The 20798-nt window shown below is 40.9% G+C and overlaps 1 protein-coding gene across 1 annotated transcript in view; it reads left to right on the top strand.

Moving 5' to 3' along the window:
- The window catches only part of LOC133993925 (rho guanine nucleotide exchange factor TIAM1-like), a 39193-nt gene that overhangs the window by 4508 nt on the left and 13887 nt on the right, over positions 1-20798 (top strand). The window contains exons 4-16 of the mRNA XM_062433065.1: positions 482-748; positions 855-1068; positions 1784-1956; positions 2581-2805; positions 4169-4354; positions 7686-7832; positions 7973-8047; positions 12071-12241; positions 13405-13509; positions 14505-14586; positions 15123-15209; positions 17500-17712; positions 18578-18708. Coding sequence (XP_062289049.1) covers positions 482-748; positions 855-1068; positions 1784-1956; positions 2581-2805; positions 4169-4354; positions 7686-7832; positions 7973-8047; positions 12071-12241; positions 13405-13509; positions 14505-14586; positions 15123-15209; positions 17500-17712; positions 18578-18708 — 2076 coding nt within the window. The remainder of the gene's footprint in view (positions 1-481; positions 749-854; positions 1069-1783; positions 1957-2580; positions 2806-4168; positions 4355-7685; positions 7833-7972; positions 8048-12070; positions 12242-13404; positions 13510-14504; positions 14587-15122; positions 15210-17499; positions 17713-18577; positions 18709-20798) is intronic.

Genomic DNA, 20798 nt, shown 5'->3' with positions numbered 1-20798 from the left:
AGCGAACCAGGCTTTTCTTTCAACTCATTCCCAGAACCCCCAGGCACCCTTGGATAGCAGAGTACCCTAAGTGCTTATTATAAATTCATCTAGCCAGGCTGAGCGGGTTGTTAGACCAGATATAAATAGACCGACAACACAGCAAAACAAAGAAAAAAAGAACAGAGGGAGTCTCTATTTGTTGAAGGAAAAGTGTGAAAGCGCAGAGAGTGTCTCGCTCAAAGTGAAAAGCTGCCTTTCAGCATAAATGCATGGCACAAGTGCACATAAACACAAAACGCACTCACATACATACACACATACACAACATGAACCAAGAAATCCCTCATGTAGCCTAAGCTGTCAGGTTGGTTTTTGCTAATGGACAGAGATAACCTCTTTTTTATGTAGACTTTAGTTTTACTAGTTTGTGTGCATTTATCAGTTTCTGTGTATTCTTTAGTATTTCATAATTTAATTAGTATCTTTTTCTGGCTGACAGGACATTTCAGGTGTTTTAGGTGAGGGTAGTGAGTATGGCGACAGTGGCATCGATGGTGTCACCACGGAGATAGATGGGGACGGAGAGTTGGTTTCACGGCGCTGTAAGGCCATGTCGGCGTCTTTCTCAGTGTACTCAGCGACTGAGAGCAGCATTTTCAACGGCAGCGACAGCGGAAGTAGCAGCGCAGGAGGAGGAGAAGGAAGAGGTGGTGAAGGATGCAGGAGTGGCATTTATGAGAACTTCCGGAAGGAGCTGGACAATCAAGCCTGGGTTAGTCATTACACTTGTGTGTGTCTGTGTAGTTTCACAAGTACTGACGATAGATCCAACTTGTTGTTATCACTCAACTCTACCATCACTCTTTTATCAGACACATCAGGAGGCGGGCTCAGCTGTAAGTGATGAGCAGAGCAGTGGCACGCTCAGTAGTGCTTATCCATCAGACGCTCTGATAGGCTGTGCACAAGGCACAGTCAGGAAAGCAGGGGCTCTGGCAGTGAAGAACTTCTTGGTTCACAAGAAAAACAAGAAGGTGGAACCTGCTACAAAACGCAAATGGAAACACTACTGGGTCTCTCTAAAAGGTGTTGTATAGACTCTCATGCTTTTATATTTACGATATTTTGGGCTTTTCCCTATATTCAGTAGTTTACATTGTAGAATGAGAGGAAACGTGCGGAGCGGGAGCAGCATGCTGCAGGTCTCCTCAGATTCAAACTGAGAACATTGTGGTTACATGGCGTGACACACACACTATCATCTATGCTATAAAAATGGTGAAATGCTAAAAATAAAATAAACTGATGCATGTATTTAATTGCCTAGATAATTATTACTATAATCAATAACAATGACAAAAAACTGAGACTCCTGTATTGGGCAAAAATGACCAAAACCTTTATTTCATACACAATCTTTCAGCTATGTTTCTCCTGTAATCACATCAGTCTTAACGCCGCCCATGCCCTTTGCTGTCAACTCTACTGTCCTCTCACACCCTCTTCTGTCTGGGCTTATATTTCCTTCGCTCGGCCTCATCACAATTTAATTTTATGGTGGCATCCGTGTCTAATCCAGTCTCATCCTGTTGAAATGCATAAGATATAGCATCTGCAGCCACATTCCTGCCTGCCTCCACTCTTCCTAAAAATAAATAAATCTGATTTTTGTATTTCGGATTATATTGTAAATTCGTGTATTAAACTCTCATTTTACTAGATTGATTTGCTAGTAATAAACTGACTTTTACTTTCTTTCTTTTTTTCCTACATTTTTCTGTTCTCATACAAACTCCTCAAGGCTGCACTCTTTTCCTGTATGAGTCAGACGGACGTTCAGGGATTGATCATAACAGCGTTCCCAAACATGCGTTGTGGGTGGAGAACAGCATTGTCCAGGCTGTACCTGAACATCCTAAGAAAGACTTTGTCTTCTGCCTTAGCAACTCAGTAGGAGATGCTTTCCTCTTCCAGGTGAGAGAGACACTGGTATTTGAAACATCCATGTGACCCTGCACAACCTTACATAACAAACATTTAAGACTGATACAACAGTACAACAGTAGCATTTTCATATAATGCTTGTCCACACATTTCACTGTTTCTTAGGACTACATAAAGTCAGCAGTTCACTACAAGAGACAAAGATGGATGGAAATAAGAAAAGACCTCATTTCCCCTGGGGGCATCTGTGTGTGTGTGTGTGGCACACAAGTACATGACATTTAGCCACGTGTGGGAGATAAACCAGTTCAGTGTCCGTGTGTTTGTTTTATGTCTGACATGTTTAAAGGCCAAACTGTCATACTGTGACAGTGATCCACTACAGTGACCATTGTGTAATATTAAAATGTGTCTATTTATATTCATAGCAGCTGTCCACAGTGACATTCAATCAATGAATGACAAGATTAGTAATAAAATGAGGATGAGATTGTAGTGACCACCCTCTCCCAGAGGCTAATAATGGGACTTGTGTATGAATTCTTTCAGCTGTCAATTTCTTAATTTCCTTTTCGCACTGTTGTTACCTGTTTTCTTAAGTTCTCAGACTCATCCTTCACTGTTAATGTTATCCCTTTTCCTTCCTCCTCTCAGACATCAGGCCAAACAGAACTAGAGAACTGGATCACAGCGATCCACTCAGCATGTGCTGCTGCTCTTGCTCGGCAGCACCACAGGGAGGACACAGTACGATTGCTGCGAACAGAGATCCGAAAGCTGGAGCAGAAGATCGACATGGATGAGAAGATGAAGAAGATGGGGGATATGCAGCTGTCCACCGTCACCGACGCCAAGAAGAGGAAGACAATACTGGAGCAGGTATGGTCAAATTAATTAAAGCCAATGTACATGCAATAATATCAGGCTATGTCAAAAATCAGAAAGCCGCTTTTCATGTTTTTGGGCTGCAAAATGGTACATACTTTATGTCCATGTGATGCAGATAAGAAACAGGTTTATGATCTCATGTGTTGAGCATCCCACTGAGTGTCTTTAGCACCCAGTTAAGTTGGACGAAAACACCTTAGGGGCTTTACAGGTGCACTACTTGGTACCCTTGAACTGCACTGATGCCTTCACACACATTGAAATCTCAGCACTAAATCATCTTAACTGCATGCCGTCATTCAGTTAGAATGTTCTCAACAGTACTGGCAACCACAGATGCTTTCAAATATTCTGACTAGTGCTCATTTACAAACACATGAAAGTGCAGCATAATGCATGTCCAAACACACGCAGTGCATACATGAACAGACAGGTGAATCGCAAATCTGTTACTAATCCTTCCGTATTTAGCTGTTTGGAAACGAGCCATAGCTGGAATTTCAAAGCTGTTCTGGGAACAAATTTGATCATTTTCAATGGAACATAGCGTGTAGCTTTAGTATATCTTACTCCATGCATGTCTGGAGTTATTGCTGAATGCTGAAATGGCAGTGCATGTAAACATTGCAAGAAATGTTAAGAATGTGCATGCAAACAATATGCCTCCTTGTGTGAGCAACCCTCCGTGTCTTTGAATATGTGCGGTATTTGGTTGATAGATAATCAAAGAAAGCCATATTACATAAGAAAAAAAACACCAGGAAGTGATTCATTTTAATCAAGACTCTTCCCATTTCTTTGAAAATACAGGGATTTTCATTGCCTACTTTAAAGGCACATTAACTAGAATTGTATGATCAATAATCATTTTATGCTGAATTTGCGATTCAAAGAAAGATCTATTGTATTCATTTGTATTGAGCTGTGGAACAAATAGGTAAAAGGCTTAATTAGGGAAAGAATCAGTGCAAATTAAGTCTATTTTGTGTTTCATTGTGAGTGCGTGTGTGCTTCACCTCCCACGGCCCACACTGTGACACATTGTATACAGTACAGCAGGTCGGCTACTGGTGGGGGTTGTGTTGGTGAGTAATACCTCTCCACAGGGGCTTCCGCACTCCCAAGTCTCACTCCTCCTGGAACGACCAAATAACCACCTCATTCAGAATGATCTGTTATGCATATTTTATCTTTTTTTCTTTTCTTTTTTTTTAAATCACTGTTGTTGTTTTCATCATAGGCCAAATCTGAAACCTTTCCATAAATAATTATGGATCTAATCAGGAAAGTTTACTTATGTTGCATAATCACAAATCTGTCCCCCTCACAATTTTCACATCTTTCTCTCTGTTAGATCTTCCTGTGGGAACAGAATTTGGAGCGGTTCCACATGGATCTGTTTCGTTGTCGGTGCTACCTGGCCAGCCTGCAGGGCGGCGAACCCCCCAACCCCAAACGCCTGCTGGGCTTTGCTTCACGTCCCACCAAACTGGCCATGGGTCGACTGGGCATCTTCTCTGTCTCTTCCTTCCATGCACTGGTAAGATTACAAATTCCCATGCACACTTTTGTGCACACCCATTTTTAATACTCGTGACTCTTCATTCCAACTGTCTTTACAAGCTGCTGCAATTTTACTCTTAAACCTAATCAGAGCTCCCTAATCCGAAACTCAAACTTTGCCCCACGTGTCTCTACATGTTCGAGTAGGCATTGCATGTGAGGTTCCCGATTGCCGACCTTCAATACTGGCCCAGCTTGTAGAGTGGGTGTGTTTATCTGACTGTAGGAGTGAGCATCTTGTCACATACAGTACATCCACAGAAAGCAAGAATTTCTGCTTGCCTGACAAATGTGCAAACTAATAAACACTGCCGGTATGTAGCCTGGGGTTAAAACACACTACATCTTAATTTAACATGAGGACCAATCACCTTGCTATCTGGGCACAAACACAGCTGTATGTCACAGAAATAGTAGTAGCTCAAATTGTCAACACTTGGAGTAAACCATTGTATTCTCGTTTATATTGGCACTGGTTGTAACTCAGGCTTTTTCTTTCCCTTTGCCATCAGTTGTCTCAAACTTTCTAATGCAAATCAAAATAAACAATCCACAGTGAAACTGACTGTAGCTAACATATTACTGCCATTGGTAACTATAACAGAAACCATCACCTCACTCACCTCATTTTTTCAGTTGTTGATTTATTTCATTTACTGTGTGTGAGGTAATTTTGAATGCTTTTCGCAATTACAACACTTTACAGAGAAAGTAAGGCTGAAAATGGCCTTTTAACACCTTGACCTAAACCTAAACTTAACTTCAACCCAAAACTCAAGTGTAATCTGTATCTAAAGTAAGAAAGTAAAGAGAAAAAAGTTCTCCTTACTATACTTGTCATTTTATCTTTGCATGGACAATTACACATGCCATCTCCATCTCAGATCATCCAGATCATTATTTTTACATTCTGTCAATCAATGCCTGAAACGAACTTAAAGACAAAGCATTCTTCCAATTTGTTATCCTCTACTGATGCTGACTGATTTACACCACAGTCACCATGCTATTGTTGTCACCTCAAGCACTCCAAGAATGTAAAAAATGAAACACCAACATAGATGGAATGATCTATATGCAGCTGTGTATCAACTGTAAGCACTGCCAAATTCCATCCAGGAAGCAAAGAGCAGAAGAGAGAGAAAGAGGTGCAAATAATCTTAGTAGATCAGTTGGATAGAAGCAGACCATCAGACCAAACACACACACATGCACGCACACACAAACACACACACACATCAGAGGTTGATAGTGTTTTTTTGTGATTGGTGGATCAATATGAACTCTGTTAGTAAGCTGCCATCCCTGAGGCACTTTCCCACAAACAGGCTTAACACTCTCTGCCGACCCCCCCCTTTTCCTTTTACTGCCTACATCCTTACTTCCTTTGTCTCTCTCTCTCCGTCTTACTCTATATCCTTCTTCTTATCTTCCTTATTTTCTTCCCTACTGTCTGGGTTCATCCTTTCCTTCTCTCTGTCTCACGCCATGTCCGTTTTTCCATCTGTTTTGCCTCCATGTTTATAATTACATCCAATTTTTCCCAGATTTTACTGTTTTTTATTGGATTAGTTGAATACTGCTATAAATAGGCACATTTTTGAGGGATATTCATTGATTTGCCTTCTGCACTGTATGAATGAATTAAATGAAAAATAAATAAATGAACAGAATAGAGAACAGAAGTTGGTAAATAATTAATGAAATAGATAAAAAAAAAACATTAAAATTAAGCAGTTCATTCAGTCTATGGCAAAACATTAGCAGTCCTCTTTTTCAGCTCTCAACAATTTTTTATCAGTCACAAAAAGGAACATTTCAATTTTTCTTTTTATCTTTTATTCTCTACAGCAACTCCTTGTATTCATCAGGCTTATTATCCACTGCCAAAAGATGAATCAGAAAATAGGCAGTAAAAATGCCTCTTACGTGCAGCTTACATAAGAAAAGGCTTGAAGAAAGTTTGACCTATGTTGTTTGGTGTGTGTGTGTCTCATGAGCACTGACTGGTGAGGAACCGACGATACGCCCACACGAGTACAGTATGCACTTGTGTGCACATCCACGCATGTGCGTTAAAGTATGTATTTCTGCACCATATAGTAAGGTCGGTGCAGTAGTTAAATGTGAATTAACCCAGAAATGTCAAGTGCAGTTTCCTTTTGCACACGTACAAGGTCATTGAAGGAGACGAGAGATGGAAAGTGTTCAGTATGCGCCGTCAGTATGCACAGGAAAGCTGAAAATCTCTGTTTTTATGTGTTGGTGTGTGTGTATGCTTGTGTGTGCCTTTATATGTGTACAAATGCAAGCAGTGACTCAAAAGCCAAACACACTGCAGCTCACATCAGTCAGTGTATAGTTATAGTCTCCCAGTCACCCTATTTTTTCTTACTCCATTCATTCACCTGAACAGCAACCCAACAATACTATTTTAAAAAAGCATAAGAAAGAGATTAAATATTGGAAGTATAATCCCCACTGGTAAACAGGTAAATAGCACTCTAATACAATGGATCAGTCATATGAAATGCTTTCCACTAGGCTTACAAATATGAAAAAAAGTTGAGTCTTGAGTTTACATCCATAAAAGCAGATATATGTCGAATATTCCACACAAAACTGCAAACTTTCAGTGCAATAATACATTTGTTACATTAAAGTCTCTCAAAAATGCCTAATAGATACTGGATTTGATGAAATGGCAATGCTAAACTGAAAATAATAGTTGATTTAGATGTAAAATAAGTGCAGCTTAAGTACTTTGTAAATGGATGAGGTTTTATAGTAACTGCAATAACCGGAATCATTATCTACAGAGTAAAGAAATACAAATCCAGATTAAATGAATTGAATAATCTATGAATTGCTCATGTATACATTAGCATATTGATCAGTTTCTATAAAAATACCAATTTGGACAGATGGTAAGTGGTGAATGGTATACACATTGATATAGTGCCTTTATTTGCCTTATACCACATGCCAACATTCACCCATTCACACACACACATTCATACACTGTTGGCAGAGGCTGCCATGCAAGGTGCCAACCCTGCTCATCAGGAGGAATTTTTAATGCTCATTCACTCACACTCACACACTGATGGCACAGCCTTCGGGAGCAATTTGTGGTTCAGTATCTCGCCCAAGGACACTTTGACATGCGGACTGGAGGAGCTTAGGACTGAACTGAAATTATTGAACGACCCCCTGTGCTATGAGCCACCACTACCCCAAAGACTGTTAAAAACTCTCAAATACCCTTTCTCTTTGATGAATGTTCTCTGTCGTTATCACTGTCACAGGTATCGGCCCGTACAGAAAGTAGCATCAGGAGGCGGAACCAGGCCATGCCTCGCACCTTCAGCAAACGCCGTAGCCGTTTCTCTTCCCTCTGGGGCCTGGACACCACCTCCAAAAGGAAGACCAAGGGACATCCTTCAATCAACCAGGTTTTGTTCAGAGTTATTAAGATTTCTCTAGTTGTTAAGAGTGGCTTCTAGTTGTAAACGTGATAACTTTGTAATAATGGCCCTGTATGTAATATATTTGGACGCAATCATAATGTTCTGTGCCTCTGTGGTTTTTGCAGGTATTTGTTGATGGAATGGAGCCGGTGAGAAAGCCCTTGGAACGGATGTTTGAAGACTCCGCCAGTGAGAAATCTGTAAGATCTCTGACTTTATTGTGTCCTTCTTGACATAATGTAGACATGTGTTATTTCATGCCTGCTCTCTTTTAACACTGACATTTGTTAAATAATGCTTGGAAGCTAAAGGTAAGGGTGGGGTGCTAGTGAACAATTCCTTTAAAGGGGACCTATTATGCTATTCCTTATTTTCAGTCATTTTATGTTACAATGTTGGATGTTCAAGTGGCCGATGTATCAACTAATGAGGTAAACATATGTCGAGGTAATTCCTCTGAACAAAAAACTCCAAAAAACTTCCAACGGTATTTTCTACTTTCTGCCCGAGCCGACAACAACTCATGATGGATTTCTTTACATGGTCATCTCCACACACAGAGTGCAAGTTCACTGCTCCACCATGCTACCATTATGGCATTTTTTCATTGTTTTTGGGGTAGTCACACCAGCCATGACTCAAGTCATGCTGATGTGCTGTGAGTTTTTTTTATTACACAGCATGGCAAACTAAAAATAAGTAGTTTACCTGTTGGAGGTGTGCTGGTTGTCTGCAGCTCTTCATCAAACATCATCACCACTGTGGTCATGTCTGCTTGTGCTATTCATCCCTGCATCATTTCTAACTGATCCCCTAAACAAATATCTCCAAATATGTCCATATATGTTTTTAGCGCCACGAACAAAGCTTTGCTAATTTAGTAACACATTTCATTCCCTGTAACTTCTTCACAATAGCAGTCCATTACTTAATAATTTAAAAGTGTTGGCAGAAACGTATCACAACTCAGCTGCCCTTGACAGGCTTCTTGAAAGCTGGCCAATCAGAGCATAGTGGGCTCATTGGGAGGGATCCTTAAAGAGACTGGAGCTAGAACTGCTTGTTATAGATAGAGGCTGAACTGAGGGGATGCATAAAGGACCACTATAAGATAAACAAAGAGTATTTTTTTTTAAATTATGAATGAACTGTGCAAAACCACTCTAGTGGAGTCCCAAAATAAAAATATAGAGCTGGAACAGAGAATTATAGGTCCCCTTTAACTTTTAACTTGTTTAACTCGCCCGAGGGCTAAATTACTCATCTTTGTCTTCTTTTTTCATTTAAAATCTTAAAACAAACACCATTGGTTTAGTGTAACCTAATGTAGGTCTCAGCTTGTTTCTATTTCCAGTGTATTACTTGCCCATTCGGCAAACAAAGCAAGATGACAAAAGGCTACGACAGATACAGTGAATGTTAATGCCTATACAGTATTAACCTCCCGAAGGCTAAACACTAAATTCCTCCTCCCTTTCTTAGTTTGGCATTCACTACAGAGAATCAGAGCCCATGTTGCTGTTGGCTTATTCCTTGTCATTGTTTGCTTTTCTCTCATAGCATTCTCATAAGCCAACATAAAAATCACTGGGCCATCTGATGAACCTTTGTACATGTATAATGGGCTATTGGCTTTCTCAAGGCCCTGAGGGCCTGCAACATTGCTCGATTTTCCACCTCCTTTCACTTATCTGCCTTTCATTTGGTGTTTTATCTAGGGGGAAGCACAAAATCCTTGCACCCTTCTGCATCCATGAGCATTTCCTTTGAGGTCATTTTCAAGCTTCCACTTTAATGTTTTCAGACATCTACTTTTCTCCTGGATGATGAGTGATTGGATACATTTGCAGACTTATAAAACTTTCAAAGCTGCAGAAGTGTGTCTTTCTTCAGTATTATCAGATGTTTCTAGAGTTTATTTAGATTAAGAAAAGCGCTTTTCATTTTCTGCAGCTCCTCCTGCATCAGTCAACAAATTATTTGCTTCACAAGACTTTGCAAGACTGACTTAGTCTGTTTCTGCTTTTTCTTTTTTTTCCTACTACTGATGACTCTGTGTCATAGCCAGAGATAATGCAATTATTCTTACTCTCTACCATCTTTTTAGCATGTCAGACACCATTCCCAGATCAGTGCTGACAGATTCCCATTTCTTCTTTTCATTTGCCCCAGGCAATGCTAACTCTATCAGCATCATAGGCCATCGACTGGAGGGATATTTCTGTCAGCTAATCCACTGAGACAAATTTGATCTGATATGTTTAGATCATTAGATTTCTGATGTTTGAACAAATTATGCAGACATTTGCTACCAAAGGACAACAGATACACCATCTTGGCTCCGGTGTATCTGTCGTATTACCTTACTTAACTTACAGACAACTGCAAATAATAAATAATATCTTTACGAAAAAATACATTATCGAAGCGGTTTCCTGCAGTGCCTTATCAGAGCCTGGTAAATGATGAATTTAAATGTACTCTAAGGAAAAAATGTCCAATTACCCATGGGTTGTGCAAGAACAACCATGCCAGCTGCATATTTTATAAGAACTGGTAAAATGCAGCAGAGATGAGAGGGAGAGGGAAGACAGGCCTCTGTCTGAACTCAGCAAATTGAAACAAATTCTGCAGCACTAACCCACTCTGACTGTGGAGGCCCCCAGTGGCACCATGGGAGACTGATTTCCTTCCACCCACGCCCCACTTCAGCTGGCAGGGTATGGGATGACAGTAAAGAAATGCATACAGCAGGGAGTAATGCACTTTAGTTGGTTGTAAGAGAGCTAGAAATGCTGCATCAGTAGCAAAGATTTATGTTTTCTCAATGAGCATGATTTTTCCAAATGTTCACTTCTGGGTTTTTAATTCTCTCTCTATTTGTTCTGGGGAATCCTACTGATGGCAAAAGAGAGAATGAGAGAGAATAAGAGTTTAGCGTGCCGACTAGGGCCCCCCCCCCCAGCAGAGGCATCCTAGATGGGCCAGGAGGGGAGCCAGATGGTGCCGAGCAGGGCTAGGGAGTTCAGGGAGCTGGGGGGAGGTACTAGTTATGGGCCTCCCGGTCTGTTGTCTGTCTGAGAAAATGTGTGTGTGTGTATGTATGTGTGTCTTTCTCTGCAACCGAGTGTGTCTGTATTTTGTTTGTAAACATGTGTTTTTGCATACAAGAATGTATTTCAGCATATGGTTTGGTTCCTCTATCTCCTTCTTTGTCTCACTTTCTCTCTAACCAATGCACAGATTCACACAAGCACACACACACACACGCACACACACACACACACACACACACACACACACACACACACACACACACACACACACACACACACACACACACACACACACTCACTCACACACACACATGATGCACACATACACTCACGCACACACAGCCACAGCTACAGCCAAGTCTAAGTTCATTTAAACAGGGACCACCGGGCCAGATTGTTAACTCTCAGCAGATTGTATGGCGTGAATGAAAGATGGGGAGGAGGGAGATGATGGAGTGATGAACAGATAGAGTGGAAGGAGCACCAGAAGGAGAGGCAATGATTAGTGTGAGGGGGAAAGCTGTGTTATAGAGGGATGAAAGAATAAACGGGTTTGTGGATGCTGTTACCTGATAGGAGGAGATAAGGTATCGGCAACAGACAGTATGAGGTCGAGTAGGAGAAGGCACGAGTGAAACAGAATGATAGGCTGACATGGCTGTCAGATTGTCCGAGGTCAGAGTGATGGGCTTAAAGGTTACAGACTTTGGTTTGAACAGAAAGCACACACAGTCATGAAGATTCAGGTGCACACAAGAACTTGTAACACAAACCCTTAAAGGGAGGCGATTTATTGTACCAAGAGGCTCTCATCAACACAAATGAATTAGATTTTGTAATCAGATCCCCTGCTGCTTTCAGGCTACCACCAATTTCCATCATATTATTGTAATCATTCTAACTAAATCTGCTTTCTTTAGGGAACAAGAAGAGACATAATTTGGAGGATCATTGCATGATTTTAGTAATTATACCTCTAGATAATAGGATATGGCTCCTTTTGGGGGTTTTCTAAATTCTATGTGAAATGAAATCTTCCCTCTCCCCATAGCAGAAGCTCAAGGACAACTGAAAGGTTTTCATGATAACATTAGCTGTTTTCTGGCTACTCAAAGATGTATAAACTCTGTGTGTGTTTGTGTGTGGTTGTGTGTATTGTTTTTACAGAAGGAGAAAGAGGGCTCGGAGAAAAGTCTTCCTCAGCAAAACATAGACAGCGACATTTGGGTTCCTGATTACCTGACTCCCTCCTGGGTATGTCTCCCGAACAATCAGCCTGTCCTGGCCATCATACAGCCTGGTGAGACAGTGCTGGAAGTCCTAAGCACAGTATGCAAGGTGAGCCAGTACTGACAGGATAGCAATAATACTGGAGAACATTTGCGAGTGGGTTTTCAAGCATCTATGAAGATGATGTGCATGCTTTACAATGTACTGTATTCAAGGAGGAGAAGATCCAATGCATCATTACACACCAAACATGCAATATGGGGTGACAGGTGATTTACAATTTGTCCAACATTTTCTCTTTCATAGCCCATAAATGTATTGCATGTACTCCTGCACACACACATATAGTCACGCATAAATACTACAACAAAACTGCTGACAGTTGAGCTGTTAAGCATGTAGCAATTCATTTTAACAGCTTTGTCAAACGCATGCAGAGAAACGAGTCTCATAAAATTTCACAAAGCTCTGTTGAGTTTAGAATACCACACATGGTTACATAAGGACAATAAAACCTTTAAAGTCATTTTACAGTCTGTGGACAGCTCAATTTAGTTCAGAGTAACAGGAAAACAACTTGGGTTATTAGATGCAAATTATCAGAGGTTAAGAGGGTTTCTTCTTGAATAATATGGGATCGGACAATACCTGTGATGTAAGACTGTCTCTGGTACTTGTAAAAAGTGATTATTGGAGATGTTGCCTGAGCTCTTAGACTGTTCAACGTTTTTTTTTTTAACCTTACAATATACACTGCATATTACTGTCACACAGTCTTGTCAATTTTCTCTCCACTTCATCTCCTCTTCTCCCTTAATTGGTCTTAGCCAGTGACACACTAGAATAATGATGCCTAATAATACATGTGCATTCCACTTAAGGGTCTGTTGAAACACATGTATAAAGCTGATCTGTGTGTGTGTGTGTGTGTGTGTGTGTGTGTGTGTGTGTGTGTGTGTGTGTGTGTGCGTGTGTGTGTAGGCATTTTTATGCATGCCATAAACATGTCACAAGGAACTGGAGCATCTAATTCATGGCCTTTGTGTGTTCCATGCATGTGAATTACATACATGATCGCATGCATGTACAGTATGTACAGTATGTCTGTACAGCATCCTCTTGTCAGAGACTGTCGTGTTTTATAGAGTGTGGAATTTGCTTAAACAGACTAACAGGGAAAATAAAACACAGGTTTTGTAGCAGCAATTAGTGCGTTAATACATTCTTTATGTCTTAAATATGTATTTTTCCTCCTGTCTTGTTGCCTCCAGACCCATAAGATAGACCCATCCAGCCACTACCTGCGTCTGAAGGTGTGGATTGACAACCAAATGCTCTTCTATGTTCCTAAACTTGAAGAGGACATCTCTGATCTGGTGAGGACACACACATTGTGGTGATAACTGTAATGGAGTGAATATTCCAAATTTGGAGTCTAGGTAGTCAATGAACCATGCAACTACAATTGTAATATCAACCATATCAAGTTAAGATAAGTTCAGCACAGTTATTTCACTGCAAGGGTCATTTTAAGGTTTCCTTTTTTGTATTTTTTTGTTCTCTTGCAGTGTCAACTGAGACACAATGTCCAATGAGGATATGGGGGTCTTCACTTTATAATTAATTACGTTTTGTTTAATTCCAGGCAGATATGGATGCAAACTCGTGCATGTTTTATGGCTTGGTTGCTCATTTGATTTGCAATTCCGGGATGCAAAAGAGGCACTATAGCTTATGCTATGAATTATGCAAAACAGCATTCCGAGCACATTGTGTGGACAATGAACTGTACCCGTTTTTTGTGTTTCATGTTATCTTATTATTCATATAAACAATCACTCTCATTGAAAAAGACCTTACCTTCACATTATTCAGTTACTGTAAACCCCAAAACGAATTCTCTTTGTGACAGTGCTTTGTAGGTGAGACACTGAACTCTGTCTCAAAGCGCAATCGTTGTGTAACTCACTCTTTTCCTGAAGTGCTCTTTTATCTCCCCGCTTTGATCATTGACTCATTTCATACTCTTTCATCCTTCCTCTCTGGTATTACATTATTATTTCTCCACAGTGAAGGGTATTACACACTGCAGACTTCTGTTTCTATCTGTTACTTCATAAACACAGCTGTGTGTATGCTCTCGACCTCCGTGAGGTCGATACCTGTCTGAGCTCTCACTCACTTCACAGACTTGACCTGAATTTTGACCCCACAACCTTCACGTGCAATTGTTCTGTTAAGGAGCCTGAATAATACATGAATCTATCCATTCTTTATTAAGAGCGATGATGCGACCTTGACCTTCGTGATCCCATATCACTGCTATCCTTCCATTTTTTGCTGATTAAATATCATTTTCTTGTTTTTGCAGCTCTACAAAGAGATTGAGATTTGTCCCAAAGCTACCAAGGTGATCCGCTTTGACAAAGCTGAGTCCTGCACCATCGGATATGGTATGCTTGTCTCTATTTGAGCTACATGGATTCAGTCCCTTTAATATTCTTAAATTCTGTATCAAATTGATTTTGTAATGGACTTCATTGAGTCATGCTTTGTTGGGTGCTTGGGGGGGGGGGGGGGGGGGGTGATCCAACGGGAGTGCGCTTTGTCTTAAGTGGATCTAATTGCTCAGTAGTTATGCTGCAGGAGTGCACAGAAGAGGTCTTTATGGGTCCAAAATGTTGGACCTTATCCGAAACACACCCGTAGAAAATGTTGCCAAACCCAATGTGCATAAATTAATTTTCAAAAAAGTAGGGACCCAACACCAGCAGCAGCCGAGCACAGCCAGACCAGACACTTATAGACCTAAATATAACAGACCCAATTCCAAATGTGGTTGGTCCGAACAGCATAAATCTTGTAGATTACATATCTAGATATATCATAGAAGACCTCTAGAGCACACTGTCAAATTGTGATATATCAAAAAGGACTAAAGTAATTAATGGCTGAATCTCTCTCTGTGTCTAATTTTCTGTGTCTGTAGGTTTTTCCGTGGCGGTTATAGATGAGGATGGGACGCAGCAGCTCCATATTACTGAAGTGAAAGCAGAGGGACTGGCCTTTGCTAAAGGTACATTTTTCTTTTTTAATTGAAAGGTGAAAAACCAACCATGAGCATAACAAATATGTTTGTGGTGTACTGTACATTCAGTACATTCAGTACATTCCTTGGAGTTGACATTCAAACACAAAGAACAAAACAAGCCACAAATGGAGGACATTTACCATAATCAAATTTGAGTGCCATAGTAACAGGGGTTATGTAAAGGGTATGTGAAAGTTGGGTGCATATTTCTGTCTTTAGTTGACATGGCACACCCATGCACCTGACCTGAGAAACACCTGATCCCACATGACATCTTATCAGTGCATCTTTGTGTGACTGCATCACATTGGCTACTGGGAAAACAAAGTTACATGTACTTTGTTTGGAAGAGAAGACTGCCTGGTGACTTAGGTCAGAGCAGCAAATAAATTAAGAAAACATATTCTCACATCAACATTAACTTAGAAAAGAATCAATATGTTCACACGATTGGAACTAGAAAACATAAAATAGAAAAACACAATGAAGATGAACAAGTAGAAAAACATCTGGGTGCTTATAGCTAAGACTTGAATCGCCTGTCCTATACACTACATTTGCCTTTCAGAGGATTACTGACTTTTATTCTAAAGAAGGTGTGCTGTGCCACAACATTCATGCATTAAGTTGAAAAAGGCCTATCTGAGCATTCCTTTTCTTCCTAGGAGCAAAAACAGTATTCCATTGTCTGATGTTTGAACAGCCAGTTCACCCCCACTCTATGGTCCCTATCTTTTAACGGAGCCAGAGAGGCTTAATGGGTGTCAGAAACACACGGCCGCTCTGTAGATATAACACTAATGTATAGAAAATAACATGCCCCACTATTGTGCCCCAGGGCCAGACCAAGGTTACTGAAGTGTGAGATTGTGTCCTCCACTGCATTAGCAATCTAAAAGCTGCTAGCTTAGCGAGCTGCCAGCTGCCGGAGGATACAGCTGCACTGACTCTCCACATCTATAGGCAAGTAGAGATAGAGAAAGCTTGTGGCATCCAGACAACACAATGCATCTTTTTTAGAATATTGCATTACATTTTGCTGAATCACAGAATTAAGTATGCCAGGCACAATGCTTGTAGATCTGCTATATGATGGGATGAGCCTGTGTGTGCGTGCATGTGTTTTACTCAAAGTGAGGGGAATGAATGGAGAGAGAAAGAGATCACGCTTCAATTTCTGCAGGGTATATAGAGAAACCAGGCCAATGCTGGACAAGGAGCCCCAAAGGGTCTTTTTCTATCTCTTTCTCTCTTCCTCACTGTAAATCCTGCTCCCCCTCCCCCAACAAAAGCACACACACAGACACATACATGCGACACACGCAGCCAAGTACACACACAGCAGTATATGGCCAGAGGGGGTTATCTCTCTCTGTCCAATAAAGACACTGCTACAGCTGACATTTCACATCCCAGACAACTAGGTCATAACTTAGGGCTAAATGTGTGTCTTGTGTGTGTCTATATATGTAACGTGTATGTGCCTGTAAGTGTCTGTTTTCAAACCTGGTATTGAATGCACTATAAAAGCCATTTTAAAGATTGTCTGCTGTTTCTATACAAAATGACACAGGAAGCCTGAAGAAAGGATAACAAAGCAAACCTGTGCGTGTGTAGGCTCATGTGTGACAAGAGCAAAACTCTTTGTCTTCACTCTGCAATGAGGGCAGGTGAGATTGCTGTCAGACCTCCGAAACAGCTGTCACAACCAATCAGGTTTATTGGGTGAAGTTGGTTGTTAATTGGTTGGCTGATTGAGTGCTAATTCTCAATCAGTGGAGTGGGGGCACAGGTGGTCGAGGGGATTGGCAAGAGGAAAAGACTCAAAATGAATCTGTGTTCAAGCATCCATGTTTTGTATCATATCATATGTAGTGCCACATAGGCTAGCATTGCACTCTCCTTTTTAAACTCATCCAGTCTTGTTAGATTAGTATTTGCCTCAAGCGAAAAACAATGAAAGGATGCATTTTTAATGTATTGGAACACATTAGAGTCCCAACATGTCTGATTAGCCACACAGCTGCTGTTGAGGAGTATGGTGCTTAAGTTTTGTTTGTGTACATCATTTGTACACATTAGCGCTCCTGAGTTGATGGCCCATAGGAAAGCTAGCGTGTTGGATGGTATTTTGTTGTTTGGCAATGGCCTGACAGAGAAATCTTCCACTTACTGTGCGTTGCTTTTATGATCATATGGTCTTTTCTCTTCGCCCACCTGTACAAGCCGAATTTTACATTTCCCGCTTTGCTTTTGTTCTTTCATTCTCTGCCAGGTTTGAAAGCAGGGGATGAGATCCTGTTGCTGAATGGTAAACCTGCGTCTGCCCTCCAAATGGATGACATGAGGGCTGCGTTTTTAAACCAAGCGTTGACCTTGAGTGTCAGCACTGTGCCCCAGCTGGACCCTTTGGTGCTCTGCTCTCTTCCACCCCGGCGTGCTGATGGGGAGCAGGAACTAGCCACAGACATCTTCTCCCAGAGCCAAGGCAAGGATTCCTGTTCTAGATAAAGTTGTGGATGCATGTGATTTTTTGTTATTATTTCTGTTATTATTTGAAAGTTTCATTTGATGATTTCGCCCCCGAGTGCTTCATGTTGTTATGTAACAGATGTTCCTGTTGGGAATTAAAGTCAGATCAAATGGGGTTATGATGATTACTATATCTAAAGCTTAGCTGCATGTCAGAAACATAGTTTGATCTATGCTGTCTTTTTATTCATGATTCTTGTTTTGTACTGTCCCTCTAAACCCCAACCTTGTGTGGAGGAAAAAGAGGGACAATGCAGATGGTGATGTATCTTTTTAAGCAGAGGGTGAATAGGGCGATCTGCTAATTATTCATGGACACCGTCTGATAACCAACCTGCAGGCACCCGCCAGCTTTCCTCTGACCTGCTCTTTTTATGCGTGCAAGGGCACCATTTGTATTCCTTATAAATTGGGGCTTGCAGTGCACATGCTGACAAGCTGGCATTGTTTATACAGGAACTCAGTGCAGTATGAATATTAATATGAATCATTCAACAGTGTGGAGCTGTCATTGTGTAGGATATGCCATACGCAAAGGGTCAGACAGAAAGCAAAAACACTTGAGTAGCCAGATGGAGGTTATCGGTGATATCATGCTTAAGAGTACAAAAGAGGCCATCGACACAGAGGAGATATTAACATGCAAGAAATCTCTTGCACATAGTAATAACCAATTTGGCTATAGAAATACGATAAGATCTATAATGATGTTTTTATTGCTATCCTTATCCTTGTCCTTGCTAAAGAGGCTGTACTAGTAGACAGCGTTTGTATACATACTATCATGCTTCTCAAGCCTTTGCTTTTGTCTCTGTCTGTAGAGGACATCCTGGATGAGGCTTCGGGGTTGACAGTAGAAAGTCCAGATGATAGTATGGTGGAAGGAACTCGGCTGAGCCTGCACAGTCCAGATCATCAGGAAGACAAGACCGGCACGGGGGCTGGCCAGAAGGTAGGATATGGCATGCAAAGACACAACTTTGGCCTTGTGTTTATACATATCAAACACAGACACATACATGCAACAGAGCAGGGGATTAACAGTCTAGTTCTATAAAGGATAGAGTATCATAAACAGCCAGTCAGATGTATTGTTACAAACAGAGACAAAGACCAGCAGCTTTGGTGTCAGTTTCTCAGTGTGTGTGTGTGTGTGTGTGTGTGTGTGTGTGTGTGTGTGTGTGTGTGTGTGTGTGTGTGTGTGTGTGTGTGTGTGTGTGTGTGTGTGTGTGTGTGTGTGTGTGTGTGTGTGTGTGTGTGTGTGTGTGTGTGTGTGTGTGTGTGTGTGTGTGTGTCCTGCAGATCAGTGCTGGTGTTTGAAGTGGCTGATTAACTATATTGTTGCATTGCCATCTTTCAGCCTGCTGACAGGATCGTTTAGCTTCAGGGGCAGCAGGTTTCATTTCTTGTCATTTCTGATCTGCCAGAGAGAGAAGCAAAACACTGACATCATTTATCAACAATCTAACACCATCTGAATGTGTGTGTTTGGACAGGGAGTCCATATGTTTATAATTTAAAAAAAACCCCTACGCCAGGTTTTGATGTTGTTCTAAATATTTCTTCCCCTTGTCAGGTGTTGTGTTTTTTTGTTTGTTTCTGAGAGCATTTGTGGCCACAAAGTGGTAGTCAGTGAAAAGCTGGGAGATTACTCCCTCCTTTACACGAAGGAGACTTTATTGGTGTTTTGGAACAGAGAGATATGAGACAAGAAACACAAGTGTGTAAGTGGTCCAACATGCAAACACAGCCATTTCATAGGATTTCACACACATGCAACTGCTTTGAAACAGCTTTTGAGTAATTCGATTTGATTTCCAGAATGATCACATGTTGTTGATGGATAATGTCTGTCGAAATCAAACACTCTGTGAACATCGCAACCTTAATCAGATTCTGACATAAATCACATAATTATTTTCACATAGTGCTTGCAACATATCACATGAATTTACTTTGTGGTGTTTTCAATAACTTGAAAGTGTTGGAGTTTGTCTTTCACTCTTAAGTTCTGGATACAAACATGAACAGATGTGTATGCAATGTATACAACCTCTGGTGTGTGTGTGCAGATGAGTAGGTGTGTTCGTGTGTGCGTCCTTTGGAGCACAGAGATGAAGACAGACAGATGAGTGAGAGAGTGAGTGAACAGCATCACTTTCTAATTATGTCTGGTCTGATCAGGGTTGGCGCAGTGATTGCTGGGACACGCCATGTGCCAGTCGGTCTCCCTTGGATATGGTTGTCGCTTTCATTAACATGGCAATGGCTGATAACCAGTAACCACCGGAAACCTTTTTTTTGTACTTCTCTGTCGATAACTAAGACATGAACAAAAGATGAGGAAAGGGAAGAGACAACGCTGTTCATTCTGGTGGATGTGTGTCAGTGAGCTTCAGTCTCGAGGGAGAACTAATGGGCGAGATCAGAGCTGGCTCTAGTCTAGACTCAGTCCTGTTGGACAGTGGTGGTTCTGTGACTCCAATGTGCCATTAGTAGTTGGAAGGAAGTATGGGAAGATGACAGAAACACTGACAGATAGGGTTGCCAGGATGGCTAGATAGGAATGACAAGTCTGCTTAAGTCTCTTTCAGTGCACTTTATGTCAGGAAAATATTCTAAACTTTACAAAACAGTTTGAAGCTCATCACAGTCCTTAATTAACATTTAAAGGACTTTTTCTATTTTAAGCTCATATATGTAAGAAATCCATTCAAATCTCTTCTAACAACTGCGAAATACAGCATGCAATCTTTATGAAACACGTTTAAAGTGTTTTCATTTTAATGTGTAAAAGTTTATATGCTGTGTTGCCAGTGCCAGAGTAGAGGAAAGTCAGTGCAGCATTATTACCTCCAAAACAGTACAAATTTGTATATGCAACTGCAGAAAAACAGCAGCACAAAATTGATTCTGCTGTGTAGGGCTGGGCGATATGGACAAAATTAAATATCACGATATTTTAGACCAAATACCTCGATATCGATATTGCAACAATATTGTAGAGCTGGCTGTTGATGCTTTTCATGCTACACAATCATG

Source organism: Scomber scombrus, chromosome 14 (genome assembly GCF_963691925.1).
Source record: "Scomber scombrus chromosome 14, fScoSco1.1, whole genome shotgun sequence".
Classification (NCBI taxonomy): domain Eukaryota; kingdom Metazoa; phylum Chordata; class Actinopteri; order Scombriformes; family Scombridae; genus Scomber; species Scomber scombrus.
The sequence above is the reverse complement of the archived record's forward strand: the minus strand, read 5'-3'. Positions and strand labels throughout refer to the sequence as shown.